This window comes from Somniosus microcephalus, unplaced genomic scaffold (assembly GCF_052327205.1).
Source record: "Somniosus microcephalus isolate GS21.2 unplaced genomic scaffold, FLI_Smic_1.0 scaffold96, whole genome shotgun sequence".
In the NCBI taxonomy this organism is placed as follows: Eukaryota; Metazoa; Chordata; class Chondrichthyes; order Squaliformes; family Somniosidae; genus Somniosus; species Somniosus microcephalus.
The window spans coordinates 61,533-80,996 of NW_028225283.1; the positions used below are offsets into that span (position 1 = coordinate 61,533).

Genomic DNA, 19,464 nt, shown 5'->3' on the forward strand with positions numbered 1-19,464 from the left:
GGGAGTCTCTCCGTCAGGGACCCTGTTTAAAGAGGGAGTCTCACCGTCAGGGACCCTGTTTAAAGAGGGAGTCTCTCCGTCAGGGACCCTGTTTAAAGAGGGAGTCCCTCCGTCAGGGACCCTGTTTAAAGAGGGAGTCTCTCCGTCAGGGACCCTGTTTAAAGAGGGAGTCTCTCCGTCAGGGACCCTGTTTAAAGAGGGAGTCTCTCCGTCAGGGACCCTGTTTAAAGAGGGAGTCTCTCCGTCAGGGACCCTGTTTAAAGAGGGAGTCTCTCCGTCAGGGACCGTGTTTAAAGAGGGAGTCTCTCCGTCAGGGACCCTGTTTAAAGAGGGAGTCTCTCCGTCAGGGACCCTGTTTAAAGAGGGAGTCTCTCCGTCAGGGACCCTGTTTAAAGAGGGAGTCTCTCCGTCAGGGACCCTGTTTAAAGAGGGAGTCTCTCCGTCAGGGACCCTGTTTAAAGAGGGAGTCTCTCCGTCAGGGACCCTGTTTAAAGAGGGAGTCTCTCCGTCAGGGACCCTGTTTAAAGAGGGAGTCTCTCCGTCAGGGACCCTGTTTAAAGAGGGAGCCTCTCCGTCAGGGACCCTGTTTAAAGAGGGAGTCTCTCCGTCAGGGACCCTAAGAGGGAGTCTCTCCATCAGGGACCCTGTTTAAAGAGGGAGTCTCTCTGTCAGGGACCCTGTTTAAAGAGGGAGTCTCTCCGTCAGGGACCCTGTTTAAAGAGGGAGTCTCTCCATCAGGGACCGTGTTTAAAGAGGGAGTCTCTCCGTCAGGGACCCTGTTTAAAGAGGGAGTCTCTCCGTCAGGGACCCTGTTTACAGAGGGAGTCTCTCCGTCAGGGACCCTGTTTACAGAGGGAGTCTCTCCATCAGGGACCCCGTTTAAAGAGGGAGTCTCTCTGTCAGGGACCCTGTTTAAAGAGGGAGTCTCTCCATCAGGGACCCTGTTTAAAGAGGGAGTCTCTCTGTCAGGGACCCTGTTTAAAGAGGGAGTCTCTCCGTCAGGGACCCTGTTTAAAGAGGGAGTCTCTCCGTCAGGGACCCTGTTTACAGAGGGAGTCTCTCCGTCAGGGACCCTGTTTAAAGAGGGAGTCTCTCCATCAGGGACCCTGTTTAAAGAGGGAGTCTCTCCGTCAGGGACCCTGTTTAAAGAGGGAGTCTCTCCGTCAGGGACCCTGTTTAAAGAGGGAGTGTCTCCGTCAGGGACCCTGTTTAAAGAGGGAGTCTCCCCGTCAGAGACCCTGTTTAAAGAGGGAGTCTCTCTGTCAGGGGCCCCTTTTGAAGAGGGAGTCTCTCCGTCAGGGACCCTGTTTAAAGAGGGAGTCTCCCCGTCAGAGACCCTGTTTAAAGAGGGAGTCTCTCCGTCAGCGACCCCTTTTGAAGAGGGAGTCTCTCCGTCAGGGACCCTGTTTAAAGAGGGAGTCTCTCCGTCAGGGACCCTGTTTAAAGAGTGAGTCTCTCAGGGACCCCTTTAAACTGTCCTTGTTGAAGACTTGACGTGTGCAGCCGTCGCTCCTTGAACACTCCATCTGGTCGGTGAAAGGGTGCGAGTGCCCTCGGTAATCTGTCTCGGGAACAGAGATGGGGAGGGTTGTAGGGCTGGAGGACGTTACAGAGATAGGGAGGGTTGTAGGGGCTGGAGGAGGTTAGAGTTAGGGAGGGTTGTAGGGGCTGGAGGAGGTTACAGAGATAGGGAGTGTTGTAGGGGCTGGAGGAGGTTACAGAGATAGGGAGGGTTGTAGGGGCTGGAGGAGGTTACAGAGATAGGGAGGGTTGTTGGGGCTGCAGGAGGTTACAGTGATAGGGAGGGTTGTAGGGCTGGAGGAGGTTACAGAGATGTGGGTGTTGTAGGGCTGGTGGATGTTACAGAGATAGGGAGTGTTGTAGGGGCTGGAGGAGGCTACAGAGATAGGGAGGGTTGTAGGGGCTGCAGGAGATTAGAGTTAGGGAGGGTTGTAGGGGCTGGAGGAGGTTACAGAGATAGGGGCCTAGAAATTCGGTTTTGGCGCAGCGAGGGCTTTAGCGCCGGAAGTTAGTGCCGGCGCTAAGTCCCCCTGCGCGCGCCAAAAATTCAGTAGCGCCGCGCCCAAACGGCTGCCGGCGCTACTGAGGGGTCTCAGCGCCTCAAAACTGGCGCCGCATTGCGGCGCTATTCCGGCGCTGCGGCGCCCGCTGCGGTGCGGCAGGCTCGGGAAGTGCAGGCCTCCTCCTTCCGTTAAGGAGGAGCTGCCTGCACCCGGCCGCGGCCCACGATAATCTTTTAAAAAATGAGCCCGGCACCTCGGACAAGTGCCGGGCTTGCTTCTGTTCCGGGGGGGCGGGGGGGACGTCCGGGGAGGGAGCTGCGGCCAGGCGGCCGGCGGGAAAGCGGCCGGCCGCCGCGGGGCCTTTAATGCGCCGGCGCAAAGTTCTGTAAGGCACCTCTGCCAGAACGTTGCTTGCGGCTGCCACGGGCGAGGCGGCCGCAACTCAATTTCCGAGTTCGGGCGGGTTACCATGGCAACCGGACGCTGCGCACACCGATGACGTCATCGGTGCCGGCGCAGCGCTACCGGCCTAACGCCGATTTAGGGCCCCTGTCAATTTCTAAACTGGCCATAACTTCGGCGCTAGGCCCTCTAGCGCCTCAAAAGCGGCGCTAGGGCCAGTGAATTTCTAGGCCAGGGAGTGTTGTAGGGGCTGGAGGAGGTTACAGAGATAGGGAGTGTTGTAGGGGCTGGAGGAGGCTACAGAGATAGGGAGGGTTGTAGGGGCTGGATTAGGTTACAGAGATAGGGAGGGTTGTAGGGGCTGGAGGAGGTTACAGAGATAGGGAGTGTTGTAGGGGCTGGAGGATGTTACAGAGATAGGGAGGATTGTAGGGGCTGGAGGTGGTTACAGAGATAGGGAGGGTTGTAGGGGCTGGAGGAGGTTACAGAGATAGGGAGGGTTGTCGGGGCTGGAGGAGGTTGCCGAGATAGGGAGGGTTGTAGGTGCTGGTGGAGGTTACAGAGATAGGGAGGGTTGTAGGGCTGGAGGAGTTTGCAGAGATAGGGAGGGTTGTAGGGGTTGGGGGAGTTTGCAGAGATAGGGAGGGGTGTAGGGACCGATGGAGGTTACAGAGATTGGGAGGGTTGCCGGGCTGGAGGAGGTTACAGAGATAGGGAGTGTTGTAGGGGCTGGAGGAGGTTACAGAGATAGGGAGGGTTGTAGGGGCTGGGGGAGGTTACAGAGATAGGGAGGGTTGTAGGGGCTGGAGGAGGTTACAGAGATAGGAAGGTTTGTAGGGCTGTAGGAGGTTACAGAGATAGGGAGGGTTGTTGGGGCTGGAGGAGGTTACAGAGATAGGGAGGGTTATAGGGGCTGGAGGAGGTTACAGAGATAGGGAGGGTTGTAGGGGCTGGAGGAGGTTACAGAGATAGGGAGTGTTGTAGGGGCTGGAGGAGGTTACAGAGATAGGGAGGGTTGTAGGGGCTGGAGGAGGTTACAGAGATAGGGAGGGTTGTAGGGGCTGGAGGAGGTTACAGAGATAGGGAGGGTTGTAGGGGCTGGAGGAGGTTACAGAGATAGGAAGGTTTGTAGGGGCTGTAGGAGGTTACAGAGATAGGGAGTGTTGTAGGGGCTGGAGGAGGTTACACAGATGGAGAGGGTTGTAGGTATCGGGCGAGCTTACAGAGATATGGAGCGGCTTGTCCAGGAAAACAATGATGACAGTGTTATGCTGTACATTCTCACCACTCTCTGGGTAATGAGGTTTCTCGTGAGTTCCCTGTTGGATTTACTAGTGACTATCTTATATTGATGGCCCCTAGTTCGACAGGTGGAAACATCCTCTCTATGTCTAGCCCATCAAACCCTTCCAGAAACTGAAAGACCTCCGTCAGGTCGCCCCTCAGCCTTCTCTATTCTTGAGGAAAGAGCCCCAGCCTGTTCAATCTTTCCTTGCTATTAGAATCCTAGAATTACACAGCACAGAAGGAGGCCATTCGGCCCATCGTGCCAATGCCGGCTCTTTGGTAGAGCTATCCAGTTATTCCCACTCCCTACCGCTTGCTCTTTCCCCATGGCCCGGCAAATTCTTCCCCATCAATTATTTCTCCAATTCCCCTTTTGAAAGCTACTATTGAATCTGCTTCCACCGCCCTTTCAGACAGCGCGTTCCAGATCACAACAACTCGCTGCGTTAAAAGATTCTCCTCATCTCCCCCCTGGTTCTTTTCCCAAATATCTTAGATCTGTGTCCTCTGGTTACCGACCCTCAAGCCAGTGGAGACAGTTGCTCATTTTTTATTCTATCAAAACCCTTTATGATTTTGAACGCCTCAATTAAATTTCCTCTTCACCACCTCTGCTCCAAGCAGAACAATCCCAGCTTCTCCAGTCTCTCCACCTAACTGAAGTCCCTCATCCCTGGTACCATTCTGGTCAATCTCCCCTTAACCTTCCCTGCTCTAAGGAGAACAATCCCAGCTTCTCCAGTCTCTCCACGTAACTGAAGTCCCTCATCCCTGGTACTATTCAGGTCACTCTCCCCTTAACCTTCTCTGCTCTAAGAAGAACAATCCCAGCTTCTCCAGCCTCTCCACATAACTGAAGTCCCTCATCCCTGGTACCATTCTGGTCCATCTCCCCCTTAACCTTCTCTGCTCTAAGGAGAACAATCCCAGCTTCTCCAGTCTCTCCACATAACTGAAGTCCCTCATCCCTGGTACCATTCTGGTCAATCTCCCCTTAACCTTCTCTGCTCTAAGAAGAACAATCCCAGCTTCTCCAGCCTCTCCACATAACTGAAGTCCCTCATCCCTGGTACCATTCTGGTCCATCTCCCCCTTAACCTTCTCTGCTCTAAGGAGAACAATCCCAGCTTCTCCAGTCTCTCCACATAACTGAAGTCCCTCATTCCTGGCACCATTCTAGTATCTCCCCACCACCTGCTCCAAGGCCTTGACATCCTTCCTAAAGGGTGGAGCCCAGAAGTGGGACACAATACTCCAGCTGGGGCCTAACCAGTGATTTTTAAAATTTCATTCACGGGATGTGGGCGTCGCTGGTAAGGCCAGCATTTATTGCCCATCCCTAGTTGCCCTTGAGAAGGTGGTGGTGAGCCGCCTTCTTGAACCGCTGCAGTCCGTGTGGTGAAGGTGCTCCCACAGTGCTGTTCGGGAGGGAGTTCCAGGATTTTGACCCAGCGACGATGAAGGAACGGTGATATACTTCCAAGTCAGGATGGTGTGAGCCTTGGAGGGGAACTTGGAGGTGGTGGTGTTCCCTTCTAAGTGGCAGAGGCCGCGGGTTTCGGAGGTGCTGTCTGAGATAAACGCTTAGCAATAATAATTATCAAATTGATTTCAGCCGCGTGCCTTTAAACTAACGGAGCGACGCTCCTGTCTGTTACCTGTTTGCTCCCCATTCCCAGAAAAACCAGCCTGGAATCACCAGGGGATCCTGGTTACATTGAGTTACCAGATGATAAAATTCCCAATGGCCTCACCTTGAACAAGCATCTTCAGCGGACAGGAGCCAACCCCGCACGGAAGCAAGGTACCGAATATTCCCCAAATCCCGGGGACTCACTGTCAGGGAAATGTAGAGGGAGCTCTACACTGTATCTAACCCATGCTGTACCTGCCCTGGGAGCGCTCGATGCTGACACTGGGTATAAAGTGGGGGGACACACTGTCAGGGTAATGTAGAGGGAGCTCTACACTGTATCTAACCCGTGCTGTACCTGCCCTGGGAGCGCTCGATGCTGACACTGGGTATAGAGTGGGGGACACACTGTCAGGGTAATGTAGAGGGAGCTCTACACTGTATCTAACCCGTGCTGTACCTGCCCTGGGAGCGCTCGATGCTGACACTGGGTATAAAGTGGGGACACACTGTTGGGGTAATGTAGAGGGAGCTCTACACTGTATCTAACCCGTGCTGTACCTGCCCTGGGAGCGCTCGATGCTGACACTGGGTATAAAGTGGGGGACACACTGTCAGGGTAATGTAGAGGGAGCTCTACACTGTATCTAACCCGTGCTGTACCTGCCCTGGGAGCACTCGGTGCTGACACTGGGTATAAAGTGGGGGACACACTGTCAGGGTAATGTAGAGGGAGCTCTACACTGTATCTAACCTGCGCTGTACCTGCCCTGGGAGCGCTCGATGCTGACACTGGGTATAAAGTGGGGACACACTGTCAGGGTAATGTAGAGGGAGCTCTACACTGTATCTAACCAGTGCTGTACCTGCCCTGGGAGCGCTCGGTGCTGACTCTGGCTATCAGGACACGTCTATATCTGCTCCCCATGAACCTTGGATGTAACAATCTAAATCAAGTCTCTCGCTCCCCGTGTTTCAGCGGGGTCGTCTCTGGCCTCGGAGGAGGAGCAGGACAGAAGATGGGCCTCCTCGTTCTGGACTCAGTACCGCACATTGACAGCCCGCAATTTCAAGCAACGACGCGAAATCATCCTGTCCTGGCTCAACCTCATCCAGACCCTGGCCATGGCCATCGTCCCCGGGGCCATTTGGTGGCAAATCCCTAAGGTGGAGGAACAGATCCAGGCCGTTTCGGGATTGGTACGTCCATCCCATAATCCTTCTCGCTTCCATTGAATCTATTCGGGCAGTACTGAGGGAGTGCCGCACTGTCGGAGGGGCAGTACTGAGGGAACGCTGCACTGTCGGCGGGACAGTACTGAGGGAGCGCCGCACTGTCGGAGGGGCAGTACTGAGGGAGCGCTGCATTGTCGGAGGGGCAGTACTGAGGGAGTGCTGCACTGTCAGAGGGGCAGTACTGAGGGAGAGCTGCACTGTCGGAGGGGCAGTACTGGGGGTGCTGCACTGTCAGGGGCAGTACTGAGGGAGTGCTGCACTGTCGGAGGGGCAGTACTGGGTGAGCGCTGCACTGTCAGAGGGGCAGTACTGAGGGAGTGCCGCACTGTCGGAGGGGCAGTACTGAGGGAGCGCTGCACTGTCAGAGGGGCAGTACTGAGGGAGTGCCGCACTGTCGGAGGGGCAGTACTGAGGGAGTGCTGCACTGTCGGAGGGGCAGTACTGAGGGAGTGCTGCACTGTCGGAGGGGCGGTACTGAGGGAGCGCTGCACTGTCGGGGGGGCAGTACCAAGAGAGCGCTGCACTGTCGGAGGGGCAGTACTGAGGGAGCGCTGCACTGTCGGAGGTGCGGTACTGAGGGAGTGCTGCACTGTCAGACGGGCAGTACCGAGGGAGCGCTGCACTGTCAGACTGGCAGTACCGAGGGAGCGCTGCACTGTCGGAGGGGCAGTACTGAGGGAGCGCTGCACTGTCGGAGGGGCAGTACTGAGGGAGCGCTGCACTGTCGGAGGGGCAGTACTGAGGGAGCGCTGCACTGTCGGAGGGGCAGTACTGAGGGAGCGCTGCACTGTCGGGGGCAGTACTGAGGGAGTGCAGCACTGTTGGGGGGGCAGTACTGAGGGAGTGCTGCACTGTCGGAGGGGCAGTACTGAGGGAGCGACGCACTGTCGGAGGGGCAGTACTGAGGGAGCGACGCACTGTCGGAGGGGCAGTACTGAGGGAGCGCTGCACTGTCGGAAGGGCAGTACCGAGGGAGCGCTGCACTGTCGGAGGGGCAGTACTGAGGGAGCTCTGACCAACAGGAGCTCGACTTGGATGAACTGGATGTTATTCTAAACTGTCGCCGTCATTATTGTTTCAGCTTTACTTCATCCTCTTGTACTGGGCATTCACTCCAATCTTCGAGACCTTAACCTCATGTGAGTTCACCCACCTTACACCAATTATAGAACATCTAGATGTCGTATAGTCAGTGTGTGTGGATGAGTGTGTGCTGGGGGATGGGGGTAAGTGTGTGCCTGTGGGTGAGCGTGTGTGCAGGCAGTGTGTATGTGTGCCTGTGCGGGCTGTGTGTCTGGTGTGTGCGGTGTGTGTGTGCGGTGTGTGTGTGCGGTGTGTGTGTGCGGTGTGTGTGTGCGGTGTGTGTGTGCGGTGTGTGTGTGCGGTGTGTGTGTGCGGTGTGTGTGTGCGGTGTGTGTGTGCGGTGTGTGTGTGCGGTGTGTGTGTGCGGTGTGTGTGTGCGGTGTGTGTGTGCGGTGTGTGTGTGCGGGGTGTGTGTGCGGGGTGTGTGTGCGGGGTGTGTGTGCGGGGTGTGTGTGCGGGGTGTGTGTGCGGGGTGTGTGTGCGCGGTGTGTGTGTGCGGGTGTGTGTGTGTGTGTGCGGGTGTGTGTGTGTGTGCGGGGGTGTGTGCGCGCGCGGGGTGTGTGCGCGCGCGGGGTGTGTGCGCGCGCGGGGTGTGTGTGTTTGTTTGTGCGAGATTGGGACTTTATTGATCTGGGAGTCACAGCCTCTCGCTCGATCTAAGTGGGGCGATACCTTCGGGTCAAGGGGCTCCAGGATCTACAAGGTCTCACAGGACCTCTTGTGTCTTTCAGTCCCAATGGAACGACCAATCATCAATAAGGAAAGGTTGTCTGGATCCTACCGTCTGTCTGCGTACTATCTGGCCAAGATGACGAGCGAGTTGCCCTTGATCATCGTCCAGCCAGCCTTCAGCATGACCATTGCCTTCTGGATGGGCGGTCTCAATGGAGCGGCCGCCTACTTCACAGATCTGGGTGTGATAATGCTCAGCGCAGTGACAGCGCAGGTAAGTGAGGGGCAGGTACAGCACGGGTTAGATACAGTGTAGAGCTCCCTCTACATTACCCTGACAGTGTGTCCCCACTTTATACCCAGTGTCAGCATCGAGCGCTCCCAGGGCAGGTACAGCACAGGTTAGATACAGTGTAGAGCTCCCTCTACATTACCCTGACAGTGTGTCCCCACTTTATACCCAGTGTCAGCATCGAGCACTCCCAGGGCAGGTACAGCACGGGTTAGATACAGTGTAGAGCTCCCTCTACATTACCCTGACAGTGTGTCCCCCACTTTATACCCAGTGTCAGCATCGAGCGCTCCCGGGGCAGGTACAGCATGGGTTAGATACAGTGTAGAGCTCCCTCTACATTACCCTGACAGTGTGTCCCCACTTTATACCCAGTGTCAGCATCGAGCGCTCCCAGGGCAGGTACAGCACGGGTTAGATACAGTGTAGAGCTCCCTCTACATTACCCTGACAGTGTGTCCCCCACTTTATACCCAGTGTCAGCATCGAGCGCTCCCAGGGCAGGTACAGCACGGGTTAGATACAGTGTAGAGCTCCCTCTACATTACCCTGACAGTGTGTCCCCACTTTATACCCAGTGTCAGCATCGAGCGCTCCCGGGGCAGGTACAGCACGGGTTAGATACAGTGTAGAGCTCCCTCTACATTACCCTGACAGTGTGTCCCCCACTTTAAACCCAGTGCCAGCATCGAGCGCTCCCAGGGCAGGTACAGCACGGGTTAGATACAGTGTAGAGCTCCCTCTACATTACCCAGACAGTGTGTCCCCACTTTATACCCAGTGTCAGCATCGAGCGCTCCCAGGGCAGGTACAGCACGGGTTAGATACAGTGTAGAGCTCCCTCTACATTACCCTGACAGTGTGTCCCCACTTTATACCCAGTGTCAGCATCGAACGCTCCCAGGGCAGGTACAGCACGGTTTAGATACAGTGTAGAGCTCCCTCTACATTACCCTGACAGTGTGTCCCCACTTTATACCCAGTGTCAGAATCGAGCACTCCCAGGGCAGGTACAACACGGGTTAGATACAGTGTAGAGCTCCCTCTACATTACCCTGACAGTGTGTCCCCCACTTTATACCCAGTGTCAGGATCGAGTGCTCCCAGGGCAGGTACAACACGGGTTAGACACAGTGTGGAGCTCCCTCTACATTACCCTGACAGTGTGTCCCCACTTTATACCCAGTGTCAGCATTGAGCGCTCCCAGGGCAGTTACAGCACGAGTTAGATACAGTGTAGAGCTCCCTGTACATTACCCTGACAGTGTGTCCCCCACTTTACACCCAGTGTCAGCATCGAGCGCTCCCAGGGCAGGTACAGCACGGATTAGATACAGTGTAGAGCTCCCTCTACATTACCCTGACAGTGTGTCCCTACTTTATACCCAGTGTCAGCATCGAGCGCTCCCGGGGCAGGTACAGCACGGGTTAGATACAGTGTAGAGCTCCCTCTACATTACCCTGACAGTGGGTCCCCCACTTTTTACCCAGTGTCAGCATCGAGCGCTCCCAGGGCAGGTACAGCACAGGTTAGATACAGTGTAGAGCTCCCTCGACATTACCCTGACAGTGTGTCCCCACTTTATACCCAGTGTCAGCATCGAGTGTTCCCAGGGCAGGTACAACACGGGCTAGATACAGTGTAGAGCTCCCTCTACATTACCCTGACAGTGTGTCCCCACTTTATACCCAGTGTCAGCATCGAGCGCTCCCAGGGCAGGTACAGCACGAGTTAGATACAGTGTAGAGCTCCCTCTACATTACCCTGACAGTGTGTCCCCACTTTATACCCAGTGTCAGCATCGAGTGCTCCCAGGGCAGGTACAGCATGGGTTAGATACAGTGTAGAGCTCCCTCTACATTATCCTGACAATGTGTCCCCACTTTATACCCAGTGTCAGCATCGAGCGCTCCCGGGGCAGGTACAGCACGGGTTAGATACAGTGTAGAGCTCCCTCTACATTACCCTGACAGTGTGTCCCCCACTTTATACCCAGTGTCAGCATCGAGCGCTCCCAGGGCAGGTACAGCATGGGTTAGATACAGTGTAGAGCTCCCTCTACATTACCCTGACAGTGTGTCCCCCACTTTATCTCAAACACCCAAGATGTTTACATTTGCGCACTTTATATCCCCCCAATCGATTCCCCGTACTTTAAAGAGCACACCTTCTCCAACATGGAGTGGGAAATTATCCAATACCAGGCCCAGGGGAACGTGTTGATCTGTGGGGACCTCAATTCAAGAACGGGCGAAGAACCAGACTTCACCAATAATCAGGGAAACAATTACGTTTTCGGGAATAACCACTTTGACATCCCTTCCCTTCCATACAGGCATAACTGCGACAAGCAGTCAAATACCAATGGAAAACAGCTACTACAGCTCTGTCGAAACCTGGGTCTGTACATTGTCAATGGTAGGTTCATAGGAGACCTCCTAGGAAGATCGACCTATTGCTCACCACTTGGCTGCAGCACAGTAGACTATATGATTACAGACTTAGACCCATCCTCTTTCAGAGCATTCACAGTCAAACCACAAACAACACTGTCAGATCACAGTCAAATTACTATGTTCCTCAAAAAGACAGAAACAAGCAACATAGAAACACAACCCAGTAAACTGTACAACACCAAAAAATCGTACAGATGGGCCAAAAACGACACGGAAAAATACCAGAAAACAATTAGCAATGCATCAACTCAAGCTCTCTTAGACACCTTTCTGGATAACATATACACTCACAATAAAGAAGGCGTAAACCGGGCAGTTATTAAACTAAACAATATTTTTGATAATTTGGCAACAAATGCAAACTTGAAAGCTCGCAAGAACAAACCCAAAACAAAAAAGTATGAAAAATGGTTTGACCGAGATTGCCATAACATGAGGAAAAAACTTAGAAAAATATCAAACCAAAAACACAGACATCCAGAAAACGAGGAATTACGCCTTACTTATTGTCAGACACTAACACAATACAGAAACATACTCAGAACCAAAAAAGAGCAATATATTAAGAATACACTCAGCTCCATGGAGGAATCCATTGATTCCAATTGTTTCTGGGAAAACTTGAAAACACTACACAAAAAACAACACGACGATTTGGCCATTCAAAATGGGGACACATGGGTAAACCACTTTGAAAAATTATACCAGAAAAACACACTAAGACCAGAGCAACACCAAATATGCAAAAAACTGGAAAAGCTAGAAATGGCCATAAAAGATAACCAAAACCCGCTAGACGTCATAATAACAGAAAAAGAACTTCTTGAAAAACTCAAGGACCTGCGACCAGGAAAAGCCTGCGGGACAGACGGCATACTAAACGAGATGATTAAACACACAGACGACAAAATGAAACTGGCTATCCTAAAACTCTTCAACTTGGTTCTGAGTGTTGGTTATTTCCCTGATATCTGGAACAAAGGACTCATAACGCCCATATACAAAAGTGGGGACAAAATCGACCCAAACAACTATCGAGGCATCTGTGTAAACAGTAACCTGGGGAAGGTATTCTGTAGCATCATAAACAAAAGACTTATAAACTTCCTTGAGGAGCACAATGTCTTGAGTAAAAGCCAAATTGGATTCCTGCCAAACTATAGAACATCCGATCATATCTTCACCCTACAGACCCTAATTGACAAACACGTTCACCATAACAAAAGCAAAATCTATGCATGCTTTGTAGATTTCCAGAAGGCTTTCGACTCCATCTGGCATGACGGTTTATTCCTGAAACTTATCGAAAGCGGGGTAGGAGGGAAAACATATGATGTAATTAAATCAATGTATACAAACAACAAATGTGCAGTTAAAATTGGAGACAAACAAACAAAATACTTCCCACAGGGGCGGGGGGTGACGCAGGGCTCGCCAATCTCACCGACACTCTTTAATATTTACATAAATGGATTGGCAAAACTACTTGAACAATCTACAGCACCCGGCCTCACCCTATATGAATCCAAGGTTAAATTCCTCCTCTATGCAGACGACCTGGTTCTGCTGTCACCAACTAAAGAGGGTCTACAGCAGAACCTGGACCTGCTGGAGTCGTACTGCCAGACTTGGGCCCTGACAATAAATCCCCAAAAAACCAAAGTCCTTGTGTTCCAGCAAAGATCCAAACATCAGGGCCCCAAAATAAATTTCACAGTAGGAACAACCAAAATTGAACAAACCACTAACTACACATACTTGGGCTTAAAAATCAGTTCTACGGGAAACTTCAAACTGGCTGTGAATGAACTGAAAGAGAAAGCAAGAAGGGCTTTCTATGCCATTAAAAAATCAATCCAAATAGAAATCCCAATTAGCATTTGGCTCAAAATTTTCAAATCAGTAATTGAACCAATTGCACTCTATGGCAGTGAGGTATGGGGACCGCTAACTCAACAAGAATTCGCAAAATGGGACAAACACCCAATTGAGATCCTACATGCAGAATTCTGTAAAAGTATCCTCCGGACTCAAAGGAAAACAGTAAACAATGCATGCAGGGCGGAACTAGGCCAATATCCATTAATAATCACTATCCAAAAAAGAGCCACCAAATTTTGGAATCACCTACAAATGAGCAACCCCCAATGCTATCACTACGACGCCCTGAAATGCTAAGAGCTGACCATAAAGAAGAATACCCTCAGTCAACTAGTCCTGGGACTCAGTGAAGTAACTACTAACAATACCCAGCCCCAGGACAGTGACAGGGTAACACAAAGAATTCGACCCAACACAATCGTCGCTAAGCAAAAGGAAAAATATCTGACATATTGGGCAGAAACAACAAAAACCCGAAGCAAACTCAATTGCTACTTGGCCCTAAACAGACAATACAACATAGCTGATTACCTGACCATGGTAAAGGATAACAAACTGAGAAGAACCTTGACAAGGGACAGACTTAGCGAACATAGCCTAGCGATCGAAAAAGGCAGACACAGGCAGACCAGGCTGCCAAGAGAAGACAGGATATGCTCTCACTGCAGTCAGGGAGTAGTGGAGACAGAGATGCACTTCCTCACAGCCTGTGGAAAATATCAGGACATCAGGGAGAATTTCTACCAAAAATTCTCACAAATATGCCCTGAATTCAGAAATCTGAATGACAGCCAAAAACTCCCATTCCTACTGGGAGAGGAGAGAAGCTGTGTAACACTGGCGGCACACTATGTTACAGCTTGCCATGAACAGAGGGACAACCAGTAAACTAAGAAATGAATATATATAAACAATGCAAATGTATATTTATACACTCAGGGATATACCTGTTTATACACTGTATGAATAGAACTGCGTTTATGTGCTCAACCATAAATGTATTTTGACGCTTTGGCAACATAAGATGTACCTTATCATGCCAATAAAGCGATTTGAATTGTGAATTGTGAATTGTGTCCCCACTTTATACCCAGTGTCAGCATCGAGCGCTCCCGGGGCAGGTATAGCACGGGTTAGATACAGTGTAGGGCTCCCTCTACATTACCCTGACAGTGTGTCCCCCACTTTAAACCCAGTGTCAGCATCGAGCGCTCCCAGGGCAGGTACAGCACGGGTTAGATACAGTGTAGAGCTCCCTCTACATCACCCTGACAGTGTGTTCCACACTTTATACCCAGTGTCTGCATCGAGCGCTCCCAGGGCAGGTACAGCACGGGTTAGATACAGTGTAGAGCTCCCTCTACATTACCCTGACAGTGTGTCCCCCACTTTATACCCAGTGTCAGCATCGAGTGCTCCCAGGGCAGGTACAGCACGGGTTAGATACAGTGCAGAACTCCCTCTACATTACCCTGACAGTGTGTCTCCACTTTATACCCAGTACCAGCATCGAGCGCTCCCAGGGCAGGGACAGCACGGGTTAGATACAGTGTAGAGCTCCCTCTACATTACCCTGACAGTGTGTTCCACACTTTATACCCAGTGTCTGCATCGAGCGCTCCCAGGGCAGGTACAGCATGGGTTAGATACAGTGCAGAGCTCCCTCTACATTACCCTGACAGTGTGTCCCCCACTTTATACCCAGTGTCTGCATCGAGCGCTCCCGGGGCAGGTACAGCACGGGTTAGATACAGTGTAGAGCTCCCTCTACATTACACTGACAGTGTGCATTTATATAGTGCCTTTCACAACCTCTGGATGTCCCAAAGTTCTTTACAGCCAATGAAATATTTTTGAAGTGTAGTCACTGTTGTAGTACAGGAAACGCAGCAGTCAATTTGTGCACAGCAAGCTCCCACAAACAAGATTGTGTTGAAGGACCACATAAACTGTACCATTAGGGATATAGGTTGAGGGATAAACACTAGGCCCGAGGACACCATGGTAATCCCCACTGCTCTTCTTAGCAACAGCGACCGTGGGATCTTTTACATCCCCTTGAGAGGGCAGATATGGTCCTCCAATAGACGGCACCTCCAACAGTGCAGCGCTTCCTCAGTACTGACCCTCCGACAGTGCAGCGATCCCTCAGTACTGCCCCTTCGACAGTGCAGCGCTCCCTCAGTACTGCCCCTTCGACAGTGCAGCGCTCCCTCAGTACTGCCCCTTCGACAGTGCAGCGATCCCTCAGTACCGACCCTCCGACAGTGCAGCGCTCCCTCAGTACTGCCCCTCCGACAGTGCAGCACTCCCTCAGTACTGCCCCTTCGACAGTGCAGCGATCCCTCAGTACTGCCCCTCCGACAGTGCAGCGCTCCCTCAGTACTGCCCCTTCGACAGTGCAGCGCTCCCTCAGTACTGCCTCTCCGCCAGTGCAGCGCTCCCTCAGTACTGCCCCTTCGACAGTGCAGCGATCCCTCAGTACTGCCCCTCCGACAGTGCGGCGCTCCCTCAGTACTGCCCCTTCGACAGTGCAGCGCTCCCTCAGTACTGCCCCTCCAACAGTGCAGCGCTCCCTCAGTACCGACCCTCCGACAGTGCAGCGCTCCCTCAGTACTGCCCCTTCGACAGTGCAGCGATCCCTCAGTACTGCCCCTCCGACAGTGCAGCGCTCCCTCAGTACCGACCCTCCGACAGTGCAGCGCTCCCTCAGTACTGCCCCTCCGACAGTGCAGCGCTCCCTCAGTACTGCCCCTCCAACAGTGCAGCGCTCCCTCAGTACCGACCCTCCGACAGTGCAGCGCTCCCTCAGTACTGCCTCTCCGACAGTGCAGCGCTCCCTCAGTACTGCCCCTCCGACAGTGCAGCGCTCCCTCAGTACTGCCCCTCCGACAGTGCAGCGCTCCCTCAGTACTGCCCCTCCAACAGTGCGGCGCTCCCTCAGTACTGACCCACCGAGAGTGCAGCGCTCCCTCAGTACTGCCCCTCCGACAGTGCAGCGCTCCCTCAGTACTGCCCCTCCGACAGTGCAGCGCTCCCTCAGTACTGCCCCTCCGACAGTGCAGCGCTTCCTCAGTGATGCCCCTCCGACAGTGCAGTGCTCCCTCAGTACTGCCCCTCCGACAGTGCGGCGCTCCCTCAGCAGTGCCCCTCCGACAGTGCGGCGCTCCCTCAGTACTGCCCCTCCGACAGTGCAGCGCTCCCTCAGTATTGTCCCTCCGACAGTGCAGCGCTCCCTCAGTACTGCCCCTCTGGCAGTGCGGCGCTTCCTCAGTACTGCCCTTCCGACAGTGCAGCGCTCCCTCAGTACTGCCCCTCCGACAGTGCGGCGCTCCCTCAGTACTGCCCCTCCGACAGTGCAGCGCTCCCTCAGTACTGCTCCTCCGACAGTGCAGCGCTCCCTCAGTACTGCCCCTCTGACAGTGCGGCGCTCCCTCAGTACTGACCCACCGAGAGTGCAGCACTCCCTCAGTACTGCCCGTCCAGCAGTGCAGCGCTCCCTCAGTACTGCCCTTCCGACAGTGCGGCTCTCCCTCAGTACTGCCCCTCCGACAGTGCACCGCTCCCTCAGTACTGCCTCTTCGACAGTGCAGCACTCCCTCAGTACTGCCCCTCCGACAGTGCAGTGCTCCCTCAGTACTGCCCCTCCGACAGTGCAGCGCTCCCTCAGTACTGCCCCTCTGACAGTGCAGTGCTCCCTCAGTACCTCCCCTCCGATAGTGCAGCGCTCCCTCAGTACTGCCCCTCCGACAGTGCAGCGCTCCCTCAATACTGCCCCTCCGACAGTGCAGCACTCCCTCAGTACTGCCCCTCCGACACTGCAGCGCTTCCTCAGTACTGCCCCTCCGACACTGCAGCGCTCCCTCAGTACTGCCCCTCCGACACTGCAGCAGTCCCTCAGTACTGCCCCTCCGACAGTGCAGTGCTCCCTCAGTACTTGGAACTGGGGTGAGTGTAGGCCTAGGATTGTGGGGCTCGAGCCTCAACATTTTGACTCCAATGGGAGAGAGAATACCAGTGACTGCTAGGGTAGAGGTGAGGTGTGGGTGTGTGGCGGGAGAAGAAGTAACACGTCCATTACGGCGGGTGGGTTTTACGTGTACACAGATGATAACCATTCCACACCTCCTCCTCCTCTCTCTTTCTCTCCCTCTCAGTCCATCGGTTTGTTTGCCAGCGCTGTCTTCCTCAGGATTGACCAGTCCATCATCTTCGCCTCTATCTTCATGCTGACAACTCTCCTGCTGGGCGGGTTCTACATCCAGCAGTTGCCATTCTGGCTCACCTGGTCTCGCTACCTGGCGTTTGTCCTCTACCCATTCCACATCATGCTGAGTGTGGAGTTCTCCGATGATCACTCCATTCTGTGAGTACCTCGCTTTATCTGTGTCCCTGATGGATAGTTAGTGACTGTCCCTAAACACACACACTCCTCAATCAGCTCCCTTACACATGTACCTGATAGTTAGTGACTGTCCCTAAACACACACACTCCTCAATCAGCTCCCTTACACATGTACCTGATAGTTAGTGACTGTCCCTAAACACACACTCTCCTCAATCAGCTCCCTTACACATGTACCTGATAGTTAGTGACTGTCCCTAAACACACACACTCCTCAATCAGCTCCCTTACACATGTACCTGATAGTTAGTGACTGTCCCTAAACACACACACTCCTCAATCAGCTCCCTTACACATGTACCTGATAGTTAGTGACTGTCCCTAAACACACACACTCCTCAATCCGCTCCCTTACACATGTACCTGATAGTTAGTGACAGTCCCTAAACAGACACACTCCTCAATCAGCTCCCTTACACATGTACCTGATAGTTAGTGACTGTCCCTAAACACACACACTCCTCAATCAGCTCCCTTACACATGTACCTGATAGTTAGTGACTGTCCCTAAACACACACTCTCCTCAATCCGCTCCCTTACACATGTACCTGATAGTTAGTGACTGTCCCTAAAAACACACACTCCTCAATCAGCTCCCTTACACATGTACCTGATAGTTAGTGACTGTCCCTAAACACACACTCTCCTCAATCAGCTCCCTTACACATGTACCTGATAGTTAGTGACAGTCCCTAAACAGACACACTCCTCAATCAGCTCCCTTACACATGTACCTGATAGTTAGTGACTGTCCCTAAACACACACACTCCTCAATCAGCTCCCTTACACATGTACCTGATAGTTAGTGACTGTCCCTAAACACACACACTCCTCAATCAGCTCCCTTACACATGTACCTGATAGTTAGTGACTGTCCCTAAACACACACTCTCCTCAATCCGCTCCCTTACACATGTACCTGATAGTTAGTGACTGTCCCTAAAAACACACACTCCTCAATCAGCTCCCTTACACATGTACCTGATAGTTAGTGACTGTCCCTAAACACACACTCCTCAATCAGCTCCCTTACACATGTACCTGATAGTTAGTGACTGTCCCTAAACACACACACTCCTCAATCAGCTCCCTTACACATGTACCTGATAGTTAGTGACTGTCCCTAAACACACACTCTCCTCAATCAGCTCCCTTACACATGTACCTGATAGTTAGTGACTGTCCCTAAACACACATTCTCCTCAATCAGCTCCCTTACACATGTACCTGATAGTTAGTGACTGTCCCTAAACACACACTCTCCTCAATCAGCTCCCTTACACATGTACCTGATAGTTAGTGACTGTCCCTAAACACACACTCTCCTCAATCAGCTCCCTTACACATGTACCTGATAGTTAGTGACTGTCCCTAAACACACACACTCATCAATCAGCACCCTTACACGTGTACATGATAGTTAGTGACTGTCCCTAAACACACACACTCCTCAATCAGCTCCCTTACACATGTACCTGATAGTTAGTGACTGTCCCTAAACACACACTCTCCTCAATCAGCTCCCTTACACATGTACCTGATAGTTAGTGACTGTCCCTAAACACACATTCTCCTCAATCAGCTCCCTTACACATGTACCTGATAGTTAGTGACTGTCCCTAAACACACACTCTCCTCAATCAGCTCCCTTACACATGTACCTGATAGTTAGTGACTGTCCCTAAACACACACTCTCCTCAATCAGCTCCCTTACACATGTACCTGATAGTTAGTGACTGTCCCTAAACACACACACTCATCAATCAGCACCCTTACACGTGTACATGATAGTTAGTGACTGTCCCTAAACACACTCTCCTCAATCAGCTCCCTTACACATGTACCTGATAGTTAGTGACTGTCCCTAAACACACACTCCTCAATCAGCTCCCTTACACATGTATCTGACAGTTAGAGACCGTCCCTAAACACACACACTCATCAATCAGCTCCCTTACACATGTACCTGATAGTTAGAGACCGTCCCTAAACACACACACTCCTCAATCAGCTCCCTTACACCTGGACCTGATAGTTAGTGACTGTCCCTAAACACACAATCCTCAATCCGCTCCCTTACACATGTACC

At 52.6% G+C, this 19,464-nt stretch overlaps 1 protein-coding gene across 2 annotated transcripts in view; it reads left to right on the plus strand.

Moving 5' to 3' along the window:
- The window catches only part of LOC147083077 (uncharacterized), an 82,615-nt gene that overhangs the window by 59,142 nt on the left and 4,009 nt on the right, over positions 1 to 19,464 (plus strand). The window contains exons 8-13 of one of the 2 annotated variants that reach the window (XR_015075986.1): positions 5,393 to 5,517; positions 6,326 to 6,546; positions 7,664 to 7,721; positions 8,397 to 8,611; positions 10,966 to 11,048; positions 17,125 to 17,202. Coding sequence is in view for 1 of the 2 variants with exons in the window: in XM_085980277.1 (XP_085836403.1) it covers positions 5,393 to 5,517; positions 6,326 to 6,546; positions 7,664 to 7,721; positions 8,397 to 8,611; positions 17,125 to 17,333 (828 nt within the window). In the remaining variant the exon portion in view is untranslated. Of the gene's footprint in view, positions 1 to 5,392; positions 5,518 to 6,325; positions 6,547 to 7,663; positions 7,722 to 8,396; positions 8,612 to 10,965; positions 11,049 to 17,124; positions 17,334 to 19,464 lie in introns of those variants that run through there. The other variant, XM_085980277.1, reaches the window with a different exon arrangement.